Consider the following 21,534-nt stretch of genomic DNA (forward strand, 5'->3'; position numbering starts at 1 on the left):
GTGAATTACTTAAAAGTAACATAAAAGTTGGTAAAATAAATCTTGCTCCATGCTTAATCTTTAGTAAGAACGACAGACAATCTGCATTTAATAGACACAGTTTTAAGAAATAGTGGCCCACAGCTGATTAACAGACGTATTTCAGTAAGACAGTAATAACGTGAGTTAGCCGTTAGCAGGAGACAAAACTAAGTATTTTGAACACGGTAGAAAATATATATAATTATTCATACTTACAGATTGTGATTCTGAGGAGAAAGTTAGTCCAAATTAACTGGGTACTGACCGGTCTTTCAAGAGCAAGCGTTTTGCGAATCCTGCATTGAACTTCGAGATTTGAGAAGCAGTCTTAAGTAAAATAAAGGGAACACAGCAAAAGTTTAGGATTATAATGCTTTGGTATCGTTGTAAAGATGAATTTTAACCACTGATTCTTCACATGCTCATCCTTGGGCAGTGAAAAAAAAACAAAAAACTGGTTTTAGCTTCACATTGTAGAGCACAGCGTCTTCTGGACATGATGCTATCCAGTATCCACAGGAATCAGCTGCAGTGTTTGAGGGGGTTCAGGTTTTCCCTGATGTCTGTAATAAGTGGGCAGGCAATTATGCTAATGTTTCATCTTGCCGTCAAAACGAAACTGCTTTGGATTCGTTTTAAAAACGATTCATTTAATTGACTCAGAGTCGACTCTTACTTTTGAGAGACAATAACTTTATATACTGTGCACTTGCCATATGCGACTGTGATGTAGTTTGTTGATAGCCTAAGTTTAGCTTTTTACTTCTAGCGATTGCCTTAAAATGAACATGTTCACTTGTGAAGATTATCTTGAGCAACAAAAAGAATCATTAACTTTTAAGCTTATTTACTGCAATAATACAAAAAACTTTTCCAAAGAAATCCAGGATAATGCTAACTTCCGGAGTGACAAAAATACTTAATCCCTGCAGCACCTCTATTAATTGCAACTGCATGAGAAAAAAACAAAAAAAAACGTAAAAATTCTCATTTTGTGTTCCATGGAAGAAAGAAAGTCACACTGGTTTAGATGGATATGAGGGGTGAGTAAATGATGACAGAATTTCTATTTTTGGCTGAACTGTTCCTTTAAGGGTTAAGTGGGTTCGAGAGGGAAAGTGTGTTGGATAAGGCTGAGGTTGGATTGAGAGGGAACGCAAGGATGAGAGTGTTTGTTGTAAGATGGGGAGAAGGGAAACAGAAAGAGAGCGAGAGATCGAGGTTGGTCTGAGAGAGTGTGTGTGTGTGTGTGTGTTTGTTGGAATGCTGAGGTTGGAGTCTGGGCTCATGTTTCCCTCTGGTTTTGAAAATCAGGGAGCCCTGAGCCCATTAGGAGACAGACTCAGAGCTAAGCCAGGGCCTCCAGACCTTGCCAACCACTCTTCTCTCTCGCCCCCTCTCTTTTGTCTTCCTACTGAGGCACTCACTTCAAAATAACCTCTTATTTATGCTCTCTCTCACTCATCCTTTACTTCTTCGCAGGCACTCTATCATTTTCATTTCTGTGTCACATTGTTGGCTTCTCTCGTCCCTCTCGTCTCTTTCACCCTACTGTCCTCCCCCTTTACTCTTCTTCTTTATTTCCACTTCTCAACTGTAACCCCCGCAACTTGTCTCTAAATCCATTTTTAAAAACATTCCGTAATGAATTTGATCAGCGCAGGTTCTGTTTATCAAAAGACGCTTCCCGTAAGGTTATTTCCTGTGATGCAATGCAATAGGCATCACGGCTTGGTGCCATATGGGTCTAGTTTGTGTGCACCTCTAGTAAATGAGTCAGACAAATATTTATAGTAGTGCTCACATTCTGTACTGACATTTAAAGGGGTAGTTCACCCAAAAAATGACAATTCTGTCACCATTTACTCACCCTCATGTCGATTCAACTTGTCGACTTTCTTTCTTCTGTACAACACATAAGGAGGTATTATAAAAAATGTCTCTGTGTTTTTTTAATTTTTTTCCATACAATGAAAGACAATGGGGTCCAAATTGTTCCAGTTTTCATTGTATTAAAAAAAAAAAAAAAATTGGAATGACATGAGGGTGAGTAAAATGATGACAGAATTGTCATGTTTGGATAAACTATCCCTATATTAAGGCTTAGTTCACCCCCCCCCCAAAAAAAAAAAACTGTCATCATTCACTCACCTTTATGTAGTTCCAAACCCATAAGACCTTTCAAACACATATTAAGATATTTGAGATGAAACCTGAGAGATTTCTGTCCTTCCATTAAAAGTCTATTCCACCAAAACTTGTAAATGGATGGAATGGTTTAATCCAAGTCTTCTGAAGAGACACACATTTAATTTATGGTTTTATTTACATGTAAACATTGATCGATACACATATAGTATAGAGCACATCAAATATGGTCAACGGTAGATGCTTGCTTGATGGATAAGATGATGCTTGTTAACAATTTTTATGTGCTGTATGTTGTGTTTATATGTGATTTAAAGCCTACATTTTCCTAAAAATCTGTTCATCATACCAAGTGATCATGTCTCTGCAGAAGAACTGCTTGATTCATTTGGATTAATTTTACGATGCCTTTATGAACTTTTTGAAGCATCAACGTTTTGCTGGAATGGGCTTTCAGTGGAGGGACAGAAATCACACAGGTTTCATTAAGTCTGTTTCAAAAGTTTTATGGGTTAGAACAAAATGAGGGTGAGTAAATGACCACAGAGTTTTCATTTTTGGATAAACCATCCCTCAGGCTGCCCGACAATTGATGTCACCAATTACACCACATGTAACATACAAACCGGGCGTGAAATTGATTCCTTGTCTTGTTTAACATGGACTGATCTATATGAAAGACCCTTGAAATGTGAACATGGTTGTAAAACAAACTATTTTTCCTCTGAATCATGACATATTGCTCTCTCTCTCTCTCTCTCTCCTTTCCTTTTGCTCTCTTTTTCCACAGGCCAGTCAGCAGCTCCCCCTCCTTATTGACTTCACTCCACTACATGTTCTCATCGTCCGAGCATTCCCTCCACCACGCCGAAAAGCTGTCTCTCATTTTCCCACTGCGCTCTGGTCTGCACTGGGGGCTTTAAAGGGGGGCCGGGGGTGCGGACCCCAAACGACGTGGCAGAGTGTGTGCGTCTATACGCCGACCAGCATAACCACACACCCTATGAGGACAGTCAAATGAATACGATGGGATTCGTTCACATTTCCCATAAATGATTTCTGTCCACTACGGTCTCTGGAATGAATTACCAGGGCTGCCAGTAATTCATCAACAGCTACATCAGTTTAGAGAGGAATTTCACTGATACCAACCATGCAATTTCAATAACCATCGGCGAGGTTACGGGGGGATAAACTAACAGACAGACATGGAAGGAATGGGAAGAAAGGCAGTTCACACAGGATAAAGTCAAACGAATATGATGGTGATTATTTGTGTGTGTCTGACTACAAAGGCAAAATATAACTGTACACTTAATCATTTTCCGACGTTTTTCCAACTAGCCTTTGTCAAGGTACCTTAACAAAGGCTTGCTGGCGAAATGTTGAGAAAAAAAAAGAAAATGCTGAAGTGAGTGTGCGGTTATATTTTGCCTTTATAAAGCTTTCTTCTCTAACTTGCACCTCTAAAAGGTGTGTGTTTGCTCCGATGCCTTGTTAAAGGACACTTTGAGCACAACAGGAAAATGGAGGCTGTGGGAATACTGGCAAGGAGGAAGTACTTCCCTCAAACACACATACATTTGCTCTCTCGCGCACACACACATTCCGACGCTCGCACACACACACTCCCTGGCCCCCTGCAGACTGTGTGGGGGGTGGTCAGTCGGGCTGATTTTGGCAGCGAGAGTCTGAAGGAGTCGTTCAGCACTGAGAAATACATTATCTAGGGTTTTAAAAAAAGCACCAGACTTTGAGAAAAATATTGGACGGCAAAACCACAATGAAACCCTGAAGTGAACATAAGACCGAAAGGAACAAGATGTCCAAGGTTATGCTTCTCAGTTTTAAGGTAAACTAAGGAACGGTCAAAATCGAAGCAATTGATTTTGTTCTGAGAGAGTCGTTCATTGGTTTAGTGAACGTTATGCACATGAGAGCTGTTAATCTGAATAGTACTAGTATAGTTTGCTCAGAACTGAATCGCATTTTGTTAGATTTGAAAGTGTCTCCTCTGTCACGATATGTTACATCAAATTACGCACCCTGCCCAGTGCAATCAATTACCCATAATGCTGCACAATGTGTCCATGCTGTTTGTATTTGTGAGTGTTGCTGGTAAAATAGAAAAGTGTCAACCTGGGGGTAATCAAGCTTCAGTAACAAACACAAACATACCTCCTAAATTCCAATAGCAACTCTTGTACGTTGGAGAGACTGAGCGAAATTTCACCAAATCACAACACATCCTATTTAGAGCACCATTTCTTCATCGGTCTCTGATATAACTCGCTCACAAAAGATAAAAACGGTTTAATGATTGTCATTCTTTAATCAGTGTTGTTATTGTTAACCTCAACTAAAAATATTTGTTTTCCGTAAGTGAAATGATTATTATTTGTTATTAAAAATTAAACTTCGCAACTAATTGAAAGAAGTTTAAAGGAGCTGTATGTAAGAAATGTATTTCAATTAATCATAAAATGGCCCTGATATGTCACTAGACATTAAAGGTGAACTAAGTAACTTTTTTACCTTAACTGAACAGCTTCGGAGTCATTGGAATGGTTATATTACTTATTTCAGGTTGAATGGTGGTCGTTTCGCACCCCCCTGGTGCCCGTGAGCGGAAAATACGCACTTGCAACTTTGAGCCGGCGGGCCGCCGGCCGCCCCGTCAGGAAGTATCGCGTGATATCAGGTCTCGCGATGTAAACAATTGCTTTACGGCCAAAAGAAATCTGCTAAAATGCTGTCATTATTGCGCTCCATCACGCTGTCCGAACCCGAATGAAGAAGACGTTTTAAAGAATGTCCCATCTGCTTTGATGTCGTTGATCTACTAGCCTCTGGTGTCTGAGAATCGCCAACGAGTTTTTACAACAGTGTTGTCATATATCTATTCCGAAGCTGTGGGGGGAGCTCTAGAGAGAAACCTGCGAGCAAAAAGCGAGAATACAGCGAAGAAATCCCGAAACTACTGAGCCCCGCTTTAAGAAATCATGTTCATTTCAAATACTTATATCACTGACAACAGAAGTCCGGCCAGGATATTGTCATTTAAAAAGTGAAGTTGCAGCCCTCAACTGATGTTGATGTTGTCATGTTGTGTTTTGGCCTGAAGCGCCACCCTCCACCTATCTACCAATCACGAAGTCAGTAGTGTTTCGGCATCGGGGTTGCCAGCTCTGCTCTAGTTACCACAGCTACGTAGCAGCCTATGTTCCTGCTGGATCCTGCAGCCTATCTGGCAACCTCGAGTCAGGGGGGAGGGGGAGGGGATACACCACTCTACAGTAATTTGAAAGTGATTGCAGTACCAGTTTTGGACACAATCTTACATACGGCTCCTTTAAAGGGATAGCTCACTTTGAAAATAAATTTTGGTATGTTTTAGCTTACCTCAAGGGCATCCAAGATGTAGGTGTCTTTTTTTCCGCAGTAGTTTCAATTTTGATATTTTTAGGTCAAACCGTTCTTGTCTGTCAGTCATTTCATGCAGGTCTACGGTCACTGTCTCAAAGAGCATGCACAAAGTCCAAATTAAAACAATTCCCCATCGTCCAAATGAAACAATTCCCCATCGTAAGTACACATTGATGGCCTAAGACACGAAACGAGCGGTTTGTGTGAGAAAACGAACAGTATTTATATCGTTGTTAGCTCTTGAACACAGCCGCGTCCAAATGATCTGAGGGCGCGGGCGGGTATAGATATATATACACTAGACGTCGCCTTAGCTACTGCAGTTCATTGGAACGAAACCGTAGCCAAGCGACATCTAGTGTATATATCTATACCCGCCCACGCCCTCAGATCATTTGGACGCGGCTGACGATGGGGAATTGTTTTAATTTGGACTTTGTGCATGCTCTTTGAGACAGTGACCGTAGACCTGCATTATATGACTGACAGACAAGAACGGTTTGACCTAAAAATATCAAAATTGAAACTACTCCGGAAAAAAAGACACCTACATCTTGGATGCCCTTGAGGTAAGCTAAAACATACCAAAATTTTATTTCAAAGTGAACTATCCCTTTAAGTACCAAAGTAAATATATATTTTTTTTAAATAATGCAAAAGCACACAACAAAATTACTAAAATTAAAATGAAACCTGAAAATATACAAATAAAATCTAATCCAAAATATTAATAAATACTATTAAAAAACACCATCTTTAACACCGGGATTTTGAAACTATTCTTTGGTATCGCTGTTTTATTTACTTATTTTTCCATTTCTAAGCGTTGACAACTGAAATCGAATTGCTATCTTTAAAGTGGTTAATAATTTTTTGGGACAATAACTGCCATTTTGAGCACTCACTCCGTCCTGTATGTTTCGGTGACCATGGTCCACCTTGTTTTTCTTTCTCACAGTCTGGTCCAGTGTACTTGATTGAAGATTGCAGGGCTCTTCAGCTGAAACAATATAAAAGTTTGTTTAGGTGTGTGTGTGTGTGTGTGTGTGTGTTAGCTGACAGGGTTCATTTCATGCCAGCTACTCAGTCATCCTTTACAGCAAGGTCTGGGCCAATCAAATCCACAGATATTAAGTTTACATGCACATTGCAATCTGGCTTCACTGGGTTTTTGTTTCGTCAAACTTCGTCTTCATCTGTCTGTATACGAATATTTGTATGCTTAAATACACATCGCAGTCGCACGTCACTTTTGTCTTTTGGCACAAGCATACAATGTCAATTGTAGTCCGATTAACACAAATACATTCTGAAAGAAGCCAAGCCACAATCAAATTATCATGTTATCGACCGTGCAAATATTTAATTAAAAGAATCAGTCTTACTTAAACTTGTAAAGTGCATGTAAAAGAAGGGTTCTTTATTTGCAGCGATGCCATAGAAGAACCATTTTGGGTTCTCTACAGAAACTTTCAGTGAACAGTTTTGAAAGGAAACTAATAACATTATTGTTCCACTATTAATAAACCTTTTGTCCAATGGAAAGGTCTAATAATGGATGGTAAAGGTTCACATAGTAGATGCTGAATAAACTCTCCTTCAAGGTCTAGTTTCTCTATTTTAATGATCTTCTCTTAAAACATCCATGTTATCCTCAGGTAAACACACCTTAGCTAGGATGTTAAGGTATTTTCTTTTTTTATTAGAGTCATGTACACTGGTTGAAAGCAGGTGTTAGAGCAGTCAGGCATACGCTTGCCTTGGGCTTCACATTAGCGTCATGCTCCACTGGCTTTTTTAGCATCCTGGCTAGCACTTACATACACAGTGACTGCCAACCTCTCTAAACCTCTCTTAGTTTATATCTCAGTCTTGAAAAGTAGGTAATAATATATCAAATAATAATTTCAAACAATTCCCTCAGTATGTCTTGACTGACACCACTTCAGTGAATTAACTATAAGACAAACAGGCAATTTTATTTTTTACAAGCCATTCTAGCTTCTGCAGAATCTTAATAATCCAAGACAATAATCAAAGATTACTGATATTCTCCACGCTATTCTTTTTCATTTCTCTGTTCATATCACAGAGCTAAGCAAACACAAACCCTTGGAAATCCATTTTAAGCGCTGGAAAAGACCAAGCCAAAGTCAACAGTCCAATCATCATTTTGCCTGATGTAAAATGAACATTTCAACGCCTGCACCAACAGCAGATAAAGTCCTGTCAGTCTAGCCAATTACCTTTCAGAAATACAAGAACAACATTTCTGTCAGATTGTGTGATGGATGACCATTCCATGTCTGGTGAAACCACTAAACTTCCATGCAAAACTTGTGTTTTCTTTTCAAATTGCAGTGGCACTGAAGCAGCTAAACAGATGCCAAATACAGTTTGACTGTTTCTACTGTCTTTGCCCACAGTTTTACAGTTAACAGCAGTTCTTTACCTGTGAAAAAAAACAATTTCTCATCACAGTCAACTTCCTGTTCACTTTAACTGAGCCAACCGAATAGTTCGAATGGAAAGGATGCTTCCAACAGCTTTGAGAGACAGTATCGCAGTGAGAGGGGGTGGAAAGAGAGAAAAAACTAAAGCGAGTCCTCCACCTCCTCTCACACCTCCACAAAAGCACAGGACCGACACAAGGTGGGAGAGCAGGTCGCTATGGCAACTGACGAGTGGCCTCCAAGGAGAGTCACGCACATCCCCCAGACTTCCTCAATTAGCTGTACACACACACACTCTCACACACATGTTAGGGAGGGCTACAGTGCTTGCTCTGAATGGACATTTTGGTTGCTCATTAACACAGGGTGAAAGCAGTTTATTTCTGGATTGTTTCTAACATTATTTCTCATATTTAGCCTATAATATGTTTTTAACCCTGTCTTCTTTATTCACTATATTTCGCTGCATATCTTATATTTGCAGCCTCCTTATACATCTGAGGTCCCACAATCCTGTATCCACTTGGGAATGGTGAACACATACCATTTCATTGTGCAGGTCATTGACATTCTGGTGCATTGTTACCACTGGCCCAGTGGTGGTTTACTGTGGCGGATCAGTTTTGCCATGTAAGCAACAGACCTTAAAGACCAATATATAATGTTCCTACTTCCTAGCTAGACAGCATGGTGTGTTCGCCACTATCCAGGCATTTCTTCATCATTAAGATGTGTTTAGATCTCTGTTGAGCTGTTAAAGAGCAATAAAAATCAACGAGAGTTGGTTTATTTACTTTTCTTTATTCCCAGAGGAATATTTTATTGCTCAGAGGTCAGTATTTCATTGCTCAGGAGACTTAATGGAGATATCAACTTTCTCTGAGATGTTCCTCCTAAAATATCACTCCTAAAAGTAAAGGTTCCAAAAAGGGGTTTGCCACAGATTAACCATTTTTGAGTCCCCAAAGAACCTTAGCCTACTTTAGAAGAAACATTTTTTGTCTTAGTGTGAAGAACATTTTGATAATCTGAATAACTTTTTTCCACTATAAAGAACCTTTTGTGCTTTGGAAAGATTTTTGGGGGAAGCTGATGAGAAATGTTTAGTTCATATTCAAATTTCTGACTTCTGAGAATCATTTGAGATCTTTCTCTTCTGCAGAAAGTTAACATAAAGCAACACATAAATACATAGATAAACACCCACAACATTTTCATAGTCTGGCACTTTCTGTCTTTCATATGTGACATACACACACACACACACACACACACACACTGCTTGTCCTCTCGCCTGGCAGCCCGAGGGTCCACCCCCTCCCTTCATTCAGCCTGGTCATGTGACTCAAGCTCTGTGAGTAGAACAGCACCGTGTGAGCCATCCATTCATTTCCTCCTGAGAAACACACGGCGGAGGAGGGAAGAGAGAGAGAGAGAGAGAGAGAGAGAGAGAGAGAGAGGGGGTCACATCAGAAAGTGCGACAGAGGAAGACAAGACAGAAAAGAGGGAGACAAAAGGACGCTCTAAGGATAGTGGTTCTCGCTCTCAGTTACTGAGGTTAATAAACAAGGTCAGTACTGCCCGATGTTCTTCCTTTCAGTTTACCACTTCTTAGTATGTTAGTTTGTTAGACTGTAGACCTGTCAGCTGTCATTTTACTGACAGTTACAATCGTCACTGTAAATAAGAGCTCATTAATAACTTTATTTTTGAATAAACGTAAAAAAAAAGAAGAACAATTAGACTTTCAATGTTAACATAACTGTCCATTCGTCAGTAATACTTCTCAATTTAATAGCATAAGAGTTATTATTAATGTTGCAGATGTTTTATTTGGGGGTTCTTTTTCACTTTTATTGCTGTTGACATATTTGTGTAATTGTATAAGTTGTGACTCCTGACTTTATGACCTGAATAGCCTGGGCAGAATTCTTAATAAATCTATAGCCTAATTCTTAATATTATTTAAGAGCATAATTGTGTTTACAGCTTTGCTGTCTTGAGTTTGGTTTTGAGTTTTGGTTCTCTCTTCCTATATGTTTCATGGCTGCTCAGGCAGTTTCAGCTAGATAAATAGTTCTCTGCACATTTATGAATGTTATATAAATGCTATAAGGTTTTTTTTTTTTTTTTTTTTTTTTTGTGGGTAGGCTTACTTATGAAAGACTCCAGGATTGCATTCAGTTGACTCTCTCTCTCTCTCTCTCTCTCTCTCTCTCTCTCTCTCTCTCTCTCTCTCTCTCTCTCTCTCTCTCTCTCTCTCTCTCTCTACTGCTTCAAATACCGACAAATTAACATTAGGCTACATGATAAACGCAGTATATGGTGTAAATATATAAGAACTGCACAGAAGAACAGTATAGCTTTGTTGTAGTCCAGTAAAGCACTAGAGCGATGCATCTGTTGGTCTGATTTGGCATGGATGATTTTGTGTCTCTCCATCTGCCAGTGGTTTCCCTCTCAAGTATGTGACATGGTTTTCCTAGCCAAGTCAATCAGACCTTCAAAGCTTTGAATAATAATTAGACATCATTCAAGAAAACCACAGCACAATTTGTGTTAAATACAATTTAAGTAGCTATAAATATACAGCATCGTCTGCACCACAGAACTGAAACCGCACCTGAGAGTTCCTCCAGAGTGTCTATTGCTGTCTGGTGTCTGTCGCGTCTACACCGGATGAGCTTTGTGCTGCAGTTGCATGGTGAGGAAGTTCGGGGGTCACTAGGTCTTGTGTTTTTGGAAGCATTTCTTCACCTGAAACATCAATAAAATAAGCAAAGTTTCCTCTCACTATGGCGCTTGAATGACCCAGTGAGTCAGCAGTAGTTCTGGCAGGTTCACCTCTGGGTGGTGGTTGTTGTTGTAGATGTGGTCTTTAGGAACACAATGTGGGCGTGAGAGGGAGCTAAAGGGTGAATGTGTGGGTTTCGTGCAAACATGATTTGAATCAATAGTTTGAGGGGGTGTGAATCAGGTGTGGAAAGAGTTTGTGTGTTGTACGTTTGTAGAATCCCTATAATGGACTGGCCATCCATACAGGATGTTTCTCTGCCAACGATCCGAGACACTGGGATAGGCTCCAGCATCCTTGTGGCCCTGCAGGACATGCCGTTTGAAAAATGGATGGATAGGAAGTTTTTAGAAATGTTTTTACTTAAAACTGTAGTTTAGTTGGTCCGTATCTATCTAAAAGTATTGTGGATTGTAAATACATGTTTATTCAGTTATTTGTATTAGGGTTTTCATGACTAAACGTTTAGTATTCGATACTATAGTGACATTTCAGTGCTTGATATTTGGTTTCAATTTTGAAACAAAATAAATGAATAAAATACAATTAAAATAAATTAAATAAAACAATTTAAGTATTTATTATTTATTTACTATGCAATTAATAAAGAACAAAAAAGTGAAATAACAATAAAACTGAAATAGATCAATAGGTGTAATATAAACATAGTTGTGAAGTTTTTGAAGTATTCATTTTTATTTATTTACTATGTAAATAGTAATAAAGAATAACAAAACTAATTAAGAGCAGTGAGTATTTTTATCATTATTGTCAATATTGTTGTATTGCTGTACATCTATGTACCTTATTTACCCCTAAAGAGTGCGTGCAATATACAATAAAGGTACATATTATTACTTAAATGGTATAGTAGTACCTTTCACCTCTGTTACAGCTTTTTTCTTCTCCTTTATTTTGGATAGTGTATAATAAAATACAGTAAAATACAGTGCCAGACCTAATGCACAAATCTGATATTTTGACACACATCCCTTTTTTTTTTTTTGTCTTACCGTTTTACACTCACTGACTGTGTTACATTAATAACTCAAGCCAAATAAGACAAGCTTTTTAGCTAAGAAGTACATTTGTTCATTCACAATTGCAGCAGCTGCAAAATGTGAACGTTCTTCACAGAGACAACACTCGGGTGCCAAACTTGGTGCTCTGCGATAATACAGAAAGACTAGTATTGTTACTTTTGATTACTTTTAGATTATCATCCCTAGTCCGCATATATTCATTGGGACGTACAACAGTTAATGGACATTTAAATTGGAAGTACTGAAGCTTTCGCTTTCAAACTGATTTTCAGTGAACTGCAGCTTTTCTTGGCATAGAAACCCAGATGCTTTCACACAGACATGCTCCTACACATATGTGCACATACAACACAAATGAGAGGAACTAAATCTCCTTTGTGAGTCACCAGCCTACAAAGAGTGAAGTGGCAGGGTGGTTCCTGTACAGTACGGGAAACAGCAGATCTCCCCAGTGACCGCCTGGCCCATTAAACAGAGCTCTGCAAAAGGGCTCGGACCAGAGCCTGTAGCGGATACACTTCCTGTGAACACTTTGACTGAACTTTGACCTCTGACCCCACAACCACTCCTGGAGGGACCTGACCTCCAAAACGCAAGAGGAAGAGGGAGAGAGAGTTTCATGTGTGATCTGTTCCTGGTTAGAAATCTGTCAAAGCCAGACAGTTGTCTTCAGCTCCACAGCTGCTGTCAGGGCAAATTATTTCAGAAGAGCTAAAAGCTGTACTTTTTCTCAACCTCTTTACGTCTTGCTCTCTCTCTCTCTCTCCTTTCAGTCTCTTCTTTGATTTTCACCTGCAGTTGTTGGTTCTTGTTCACTTTCTCCACTTTTTTCTTTAGTTGCAGCTGTGAGTTTTCCAGCCTCACCGAGGGCAGAGAAGGAAAAACAATTCTTACCCAGCCCTGTGTGAGCATGCACTGCTGGAAAACAAACACAGCTGCCTTGCTCATTACGAGCAGGGGCATCATAACACTTAGGGAAGGGGGCTATTATTGTTCAAGGGGTAAAAAACTCATGGCTTGTGAGAAAGAAAAAAAGAGTGCTTTGTGGTCATTATCTGTTTTGGAAGGGCTGCGTAATCTCTAGCGATCACATCCTTTCCTGTCCTCCTTTCCTTCTGCTTCCTTTCTCTTTTCTGTAAGTTTACTCTTTGTATGAGGTTTGGTCTCTGGGTGGTTAGCAGTCACGCTAGTTAGCATGCTTGGTTACTGGCACTCACGCTGCGCTTTAGGGGCCGAATCTTTTCTGGCACTGCTCTAGAAGAGGCTCAGGCTTTCCCACAATGCCGAGGACAGCTGGGAAGGGCTATCGCTGCCCCCTGAGTCCGCACAGCCTACTGGGAATGCGGGCAGATCTCTTCCAGCTGTGAAACAGGCAAGACTTTCAAACACCTTAGTGGGTGGTTGTTTGGACCGCAGTGTGACATGTTGGATATTCACGATATATTTGCAATTCTTTCCTGGTGATGTAAAACTAACCAATATTGTATTGTGATTTTCATTTTGGCTATGAAATTTACTAAAAAGTTTGTCTTTATGTTCATTTTGTGACCTCTCCTTGTCTCACAATTTAAATAGAGTTTAATTGGTTCAGTTCTTTTGCATTAATCATTTAATTGATTCTTTATCCAATTGGATTAAACCGTTTTTTACGTCACTATTCAAAATGGTTGAATATGACATTTTCTCAGCAAAATGTTTTATTAATAAAAAATAAATAAAAAATATATACATATATATAAGTATTCATATATACATTGTTGTTTATTAATTTTATTTTATAATATTAAACAGCATTCTTTTGTGTGTTAATTTAGTGAAAAACATTGGAGAACATGCCTTGATTATTTTAAAGTATTTTTTTACCGTATTTAGTTTCCTGCATTGATTTTATATCTAATTGGTTACAATACAATAACTTCAGAGTAATTTAATAAATATCAATATATATATACAAGCATTATTTGAAATCTAAAACAAAAATATATAACATAAAACTATCTAGATATATATTTTTAGCTATACCGCCCACCCAGTCCTAGCCATGCAAGCACAGCATAGAAAATGCTTGTCCTCTCCATAACAGTTGAAAAGGTAATTCCCTTCTGTATATATACTTGACAAATTTGAGAGCAATCAGAGGTGTGAAGACAGCAAGATGTAACGCCGTACAAAGTGCAAAATGGATTGCTCAGCTGAGCACAATTAACTCTAGCTCAACTAGAGCTGTGCTCATTAATTACGATTGAGATCAGACACAATCCCAAAATGTTTCTCTCAGAGGCTGCCTCTTAATAAAAAACAGGAAGTCCACACAGTCACTCTATGATTAGTTTGAGTCAACTGACCTGCATTAGGGAATGTTCAAATCATTTGTTGGTTGCCTCTATTATTCAAGCTCTAATTTTCAAGGAGCACATTTTTCTTAAACTCTTCACGGTTGACGCCACACATTGCACAATATTGCCTAATAACATGGCCTTCAGATATTGCGCAACCTGGTGTGTGCCAGACCTCTGATAATAAACAGTTTGACGGCATGCGGTTCAATAGTTCAAGTCAAATTACACACATCTGTCTCACCCTGTCCAGCGGAACACCAGAGAGAGAGCTTCAGATGTTTCTGGCCCGCTGTCTTCATGGAAGAGAGCACAGCAAACCAGTCCAAGCTGTGACCGAGAGGCCATTTGTCATCTTTTTTGGCCTGATCTGGGAGCAGGCTTGCTTAGTAAGGTCTTGATCTTCACCATTGTAAAGCTGATCTCGAACCTGCAAAAACTTCTTACAGCACACACCGTGCAGATGAGGAAGATATTACAGACAAGATGGGAGAAAAAAAGAAAAAGAAAGTAGACTGCATCTTGAGGTTTAGTCGAGTTGTTTGCGAAACAGGAAAAACAGTTGTTGACACTTTCACTCTTCAGAGCGCACTGGCACTTTCATCGACTTAGTCTTTTGTGAGACAGAAAAGACACATGGTTCGATTATATTCATTTCCCATATACCTGATAGATGGCCTGATCGACATTTGGCAGACTTTCCATTCACTCACAGACGCTGTCACCTGTATGGCAAGAGGCAAGTAGGTCCCACATGAGGTCAGTAAATACTAACCTATGCGCTCCTAACACTGACAGATTTAAACGGAGGGGTTCCAGGCTCCCTTCAAATCAATAGCAGATGTGTAAGTGAGCGTGTTCACTCCTAGTTCTCTCTGAAGGCAAGTGGAATATGCAGAAGCCTGATTTTTTTTTTAAACTAAATTTGAGGAATCTGCAGGAGACGTTCTGTAGTGTTTATTTACTTTAAAGACTGCGAGGAGCAGATGAATCTTCATACAAAGCATCGATTGTGAGGCTGAGAGAGAAGGCCATTTCATCCATGAAGAGCATTCAAGGATTTCATATATCAACATCATGTCTAGAATGTTTATTATTGTAGCCATAATGCCAAAATCTCTTTACAACTACCGATCACCGCTAGGCGCGTGAAATGGGCCGCCAAGAGGTCAGTCAGTTTGATCAAGAGTCCCTGAACGATCACTGACTCAATGAATTCTCCAACTATCATTTAGTGTAGTGTTTGGGCCACCTTTGATTTTTCTTTTAAGAATTGCTAAAAAAAAACTTTAACAGATTGACAACTCTCGTAGTGCTAGTTAATGGACTGTCCGCAACATATACCTGTTCAAGCTTGATAGATCAGAAGTAAAACCATATAAATATATAGTTAAAAAAACATGAACAATAGCACAATCGTTAGAATGCAATTGCTTATTTTATTACACAGCTCTCTGGACGACTTGATTCTGATTGGTCGATTTTGCCATTCAGCAGTCTGATATTTTTTGATAACCGCCCAGCGTAACTGAAACCAGTGCTACTTGGTTGTCTCTTTTATCACATTGTGGACATGCTCTCTGAAAATAACCTCAGAAGCTGTCATTATTCGTTTTAATATTGTTGTAGTTTTCGTCTCGTTGTCAGATCATTTGTTTTGAAAGATCCTTAGCATAATACTTTTTTAATATAATAAAAAAAGTTTGATTTTGATACAATTTCAGGTCCAATCAACATGACATTTTTTCTCACAAATGTGTCATTTTAGACAAAATTAGACAGCAGAATTTGAGAGATCGTGAGGAACACAGTAGTGGTGTTGAATCCATGTGTGTTTTTTTTTGTGTGTGTGTGTGTTTTTTTTTCAGTTACTCACTCATAAAGACAATTATCTATCTATCTATAGAAATGTCTCACTTGGGGACCACATTTACCACAGTTCAGTCTCTGATGGAGTAGATATCCTCAATACCGAGACATGAATTGGAACAAAACAAGAATATTCTAACAGGAACCAAGAATGAGAGAATATTATTTATGAGCATATTTAGTGGCATCACAAGTTCAGATGAAATTGTTCAGAGATCTGAGTCGGTACAGAAGACTGGAATGTTTATATTAGTGGCCACATCTGTTCCTGGCATTGTTTCACTTCAAGGGTCTGGTCAATAATTTGCTGTGCATTCACAGTTGATTCAAATAGTGTAATAGCACACCTCTCCCCAGCAGTTCCTCACACACTCACACACTCTTCTTCTCTCCCTCACTTCTCTCTTGGAGGTTTGACAATGTCCTGGCTCTATCCGACAGAAGTTGTCCTGCCAAGGAAAATGAGCTCTGTTGAAATGGAAAGTCTGAAGTCACTCAGGGCTTTTTGGCAAAAGACAATTACACAAAGCAGGAGAATCCAGAAGAAGTCTGCATCTTGGGGACGGATCCAGAGCAGTGCGCTCAATTTTTCAGCTCATAGTTAATAAGATCAATTTTAAAAAGGAGAGGTCTGATGTTGGAGCAGTATCTCAAAGTTTTGTGAGTAAAGTGACCCAGTTGTGTCTGTTATCTTTCCAGGGGAGGAAGGAGAAAAGGGAAGAGTGGAGATGAGGAAGATGTTTGTACAGGAGACATTGTTGGTGAGATTTGAGCCTGGTTATCAGTAGCATGGCAGTGGGCAGGAAGCAGCTCCGACCCAAGGTCACATTCTGATGATACTTGCCAACTTCCCCACAAAAAATGTTGAGTCACTGCTTTCTTTCTGAGTGAAATGTACCAAGGATGATTTGCTTTGTTAGATCTCGTTTTCAATTTTGAGGTTAGCATGTTGCTAAGCTAATGACGTAATGCTTTAATAACACCCACAAATTTGTCATTAGATAAAACTACTTTTCAGTACTGAATGAAATATATTTATAAACTTGTTGGCTGGTCTTAGCTGGTTTAAGCTGGTCAAGCTGGCCTCCCATCCTGGCCAAGCTGATGTTCAGCTGGTTGTTCAGTTGCTGCCTACCTTTTGGAACAGCCTTAGTGTCGAGACTGCACCTTCAGTCTAATCCCATTAAAGCTAGGTAGGGAGCTCACTAAGCTTTGTGTAATGGCATCCATTACAGATTTAGCTTATAATTCAGACCAAGTCTCAGAACAGTTTAAAGGAAATATAAAATACCACAATGTCCAACCAGCCCTTATGGCTTTACCCGAGAACACGTAGAAGCCTTAAAGATGTTGTGTGAGGTGTTACTGTACATGCACACGTGTGACGTGGGGTGCTGTCAATCAGCACCTGGGTGTGGTGTGCACCAATGCTTTAAAGTCGAGATTCTCTGGTAAGAGCACTCATGGGGAAGTGAAGTGTCTTCAGATTGGTGCCATTAATGTGGGTTTGGGTGTTCTCTGTCTTGAAAACCCAGGCACACATGGATATACACAGCATTTGGAAGTAGGGATTTTAAGTGGGCACAGCCTTTCGGACCCCACCCGTTTCCTGTCTGCCAAGGATTACGGCGCGCGCTCGCACACACACACACACACACACACACACACACACACACACACACAGAGAGAGGCAGGTCTAAACTAACCAGGTCAACAGAAGCCAAAACAGTCAGCAGTTTCCAGTCTCTCTAATGAATCTGCAAGCACTGCAGTAACAGGAAGAAATCAGGTGATTTCCCGATATAATCCTTAATTTATCAGTGTTGCAGAGTTATGAGACAGGACTAACACCATGACCTCCAATAACCAAGGGAGGATTCAGACTTATGCAACATTTCCAAATGCACTTCATGCAAGTTTGTGAGCCATTGCTGCCTATTCTTCAGTGTCAGTTTTAGTAAAAATAAAAATAAATAAATCATAAAACTGGAATAGTAACCAGTAGGATCCAAATTATTTTAAGAATTTGCTCAAATGTGAGAAAGGTAAATGACAAATAAAAGTGTTCACGATGTGCCAAGTTCTTAAAATGTACACTCTGTTTTATGAAATTTTATGAACATTTTGAAACTGAATTGAGTAAAAATATTTTTTTCAAAGGCACTTATTATGCCCCTTTTCACAAGATGTAAGATAAGTCTCTGATGTCCCCAGAGTGTGTATGTGAAGTTTTAGCTCAAAATACCCAACAGATAATTTTTTACAGCATGTATACATTTTTACTTTTTGGGGCTAAAACGCACCATTTTAGTGTGTATCCCTTTAAATGCAAATGAGCTGCTGCTCCCGGCACAGAGGGCAGAGCCTCACGAGCTTGCGCTCAGTGGCAGGACAATCTCATCTGATAATATCAAAACAGAAACTCTCAGTAGCGGTGTTCATTTCGACCCGGGTCGGACAATAATGTCCACAGAGCCAGAGGATATATGCTGTATGGAGATAGAACATGTATAGTTTAGTTTAATTACGGTTATAACTTGTTTTTCATCTTGCTTTTATCAACTATTAGTACAAGCCTGCTGTAGCGGACCCCGTCCAAAAATATACTGATGAGTTCAATGAAGTTTATTGTACTTCACACAAAAGATGAAGCGTTAATTTTACTCCATAGAATCACTGTAAGAGCTGAATAAACAGTACAAGAAGTGCGCATTGAAGTCTTATCCATAAACTCTCTCTCTCCCTTTCATTATCATCAACATACACAGCGAATTACACAAAACACTCGATACAACTAACAGTAAACAAATATATACACACCTTTTCAGTGGGTGCTTAATAAACTGGTAAACTTTATATCCGTAAAACGACTCGATGAACTGTAATAAAGTGATCACTGATCAGTAACGTTAGGCCTATCGCTCCGGAGACTGTTAGCTGGATCACAAACAGTTGGTAGTACAGATCCATCCTCGAGTAACAACGAGAGTAAATGAAGACTGCTATGTTCATTCTTACATCCAACAACAAAACACCTCAATCCCTTAGAAGACATTCTTGTGTAGGCCTACAGCTGCTCCGGCGTCGAAACAATGGCGGACTGTGTACAGCTCACTCAGGGCGGGTCTATGCTAATACAGCAGTGTCAGTCAACAGTCGTGGGAGGGGCTTGTGCAAAAGTACGTCACATTGCCCTGAATCTGAGAACGGGTTGTTCTGTGACACTGCAAATGATTTATGGGGATTAAAGAAAAAGCACTGGGTGGATTTTTATCATTATAGGGTGGTGGTTGTGTACACACACTGCCAACACACATTTATGTTCAAACGCCATGTAAAAAATAGGTGCCCTTTAAACAAATATCATTAATTATAAAACTCGTCGTTTTTTGAGAGTCTCACAATTTGACATTTTACAACCTGACTTACAAACTTACCTTGTTTTGTCATAAAAAAGTCAAATGGTCAACTATTTGAAGAGACTTGTCATAAGGGTCCTCTTTGATATTACTGATAATTACTTTTTTTTTTTCTCCATGTTGGTTTCACCACATGACTTGACTTTTTTGATTTCCAAATATTAATAAGCAGTGAAGTGGTTTTGTTAAAAAAACATTGTTATAAGATATATTAATAAGAGATTGTGCCAAACTGCTTTATGGATTTATTTTAAGAATTTTATTCTTTCTTTTATTTTTTTCTTCAATATGATACTAGGAAAGTTGTATCGCCATGACATTTTTTGACATTTACAAATTCATTTTAATTCAGAAGTTAAAAATCACCCTCATGGAATTAGTTGTATTGAAGATTTTAATCAGTGGATCCGGGAAAAATGAGTATCATGCAATTAGCCCATTGCCTTCCAGTTAGATTTATAATGGCATTACTGAAGCAGGGAGCTAATATTTGCTAGCAGAGGGTGATTTTCTAGTAGTGAAAGTAACAGCTTGTCCATTTGAATTCTAGTCATTTGTGCAAGTGTAAATGTTTCTCACCTCTCATTTCCTGCTGTCTGGAAATTGGAAGCTATTTGTTGACATTTAGTACATGAACAGTTCACTTTTTCATTTAAAAAGTGTGTGCAAGGTTCACACAAATACACACACCACGTTAAATCATGAACACACTAAATGTATAACGACTGCTGTAAACACTGATGTATAATGCTTCTTTCCTTGCTAAAACCACCCATGTTTAATGGCATCTTAACTGAATGTGACAACATGGGCAATGTCAGTACAAAGTTATGTATTAGAACATTCCTTATTGAGTAACTAATGGCTACCCAGATGTTATAATTCAGGACTGTTACTTTAAAATAATCTAAAATAGCCAAATTTGAGGCAATTGTTTTTAAGATGCTGTGCTCACAATAAGAGATGTAAATAGAACTGTCATAGAATTCTATAGCCTAGAAATAGAATTTTTCAGAAGTCAAAGTCTGTTCAGGGGCCTCATTTATAACTGTTGCGTACGCACAAAACAGGCCCTGAAAGAGGCGTACGCCACTTCCGACGCATAAATTGTGATTTATAAAAACAAACTTGACGGGAAAATTTGCGCACCTGCACGCAAACTCTGACCCATGCGTACGAAGTTTTGGAGATGGAGCAGTTTGGCGACACCGATGGTGAGCTGGAGTTAAATGTCTTTTTGTTCACTTTTAGACATAAAATTATAGAAAGATAATACCAAATATAATTTGCGCGTTGTGGGCCGTTTAGTGAAACTGACGCAAATAACAGTTTAAATAAATAAAATAATGATTTAAACTGTTTTACTTCTGATATAAACGTTTAGAATAAATACGTCATTCAAGTTAATGGAGTTAAACACTTAAACATGAAATCATTACTGAGAAGTTACAACATTTATTTATATTCAATATGCAAGGTTTTTGAACACTTTTCCTCTGGCGTGCTGTGTTTTAATGTTTTAACTACAGAGATAATTGCTTATCATGATAATACCAGATTGTCTGAGAATATAGTTTCGTGCAAATAATGCATAAGGCCTATCTGTTTCCATTAAAAATATAAATAAATCAATTAAAAATACAATTTGGCCAGTGGAAAAGATTGAGAAAAACTTTCTCTGAAATGTATTTTACTCTATTTGATTTATGTATTCAAAAACAAGGCAAGGATAGGCTACTACATGATTTTTATAAATGTACTGTGACGGCACATCCGTATTTCATATTTTCCTAATGTCTTGTACCGTTAAACGTTATCACGTGGATGAATAATCATATGCAAATGATATGCAGATGAGGATCTGCATAGTAAAACTAGGCGTTGTAAGCTCCATATATGGTTATTTCGGGGTGGAGACGCATGTGCGCACAATCTTGCTGACTGGGATTTATAAAGTGAATTCTGCGCAGGTTCTGGCGTACGAACGGTCTGAATAATTTTTGCCGTATGTCATTTTTGGCTTT

General features: G+C 38.8%; 1 protein-coding gene and 1 long non-coding RNA gene across 5 annotated transcripts in view; one reads left to right on the top strand and one right to left on the bottom strand.

Annotated features, from left to right (window-relative positions):
• LOC311286053 lies at positions 1–10,895 on the bottom strand. The gene is made up of 3 exons (XR_014626470.1): positions 10,673–10,895; positions 6,501–6,595; positions 1–348 (listed from the first exon to the last, which is right to left on the bottom strand). It is a non-coding gene; the product is annotated as an uncharacterized lncRNA (long non-coding RNA).
• klf12a (Kruppel like factor 12a) overlaps positions 9,404–21,534 on the top strand; it is a 25,743-nt gene continuing 13,612 nt past the window's right edge. The window contains exons 1-2 of one of the 4 annotated variants that reach the window (XM_084402075.1): positions 9,404–9,619; positions 16,791–16,954. In XM_084402075.1, the coding sequence (XP_084258201.1) occupies positions 16,953–16,954 (2 nt within the window). In that variant the 5' untranslated portion in view covers positions 9,404–9,619; positions 16,791–16,952. Of the gene's footprint in view, positions 9,620–13,052; positions 13,259–16,790; positions 16,955–21,534 lie in introns of those variants that run through there. The other 3 variants (XM_084402077.1, XM_084402076.1, XM_084402078.1) reach the window with 3 other exon arrangements.

This window comes from Rutilus rutilus (genome assembly GCF_951802725.1).
Source record: "Rutilus rutilus genome assembly, chromosome: 2".
Lineage (NCBI taxonomy): Eukaryota > Metazoa > Chordata > Actinopteri > Cypriniformes > Leuciscidae > Rutilus > Rutilus rutilus.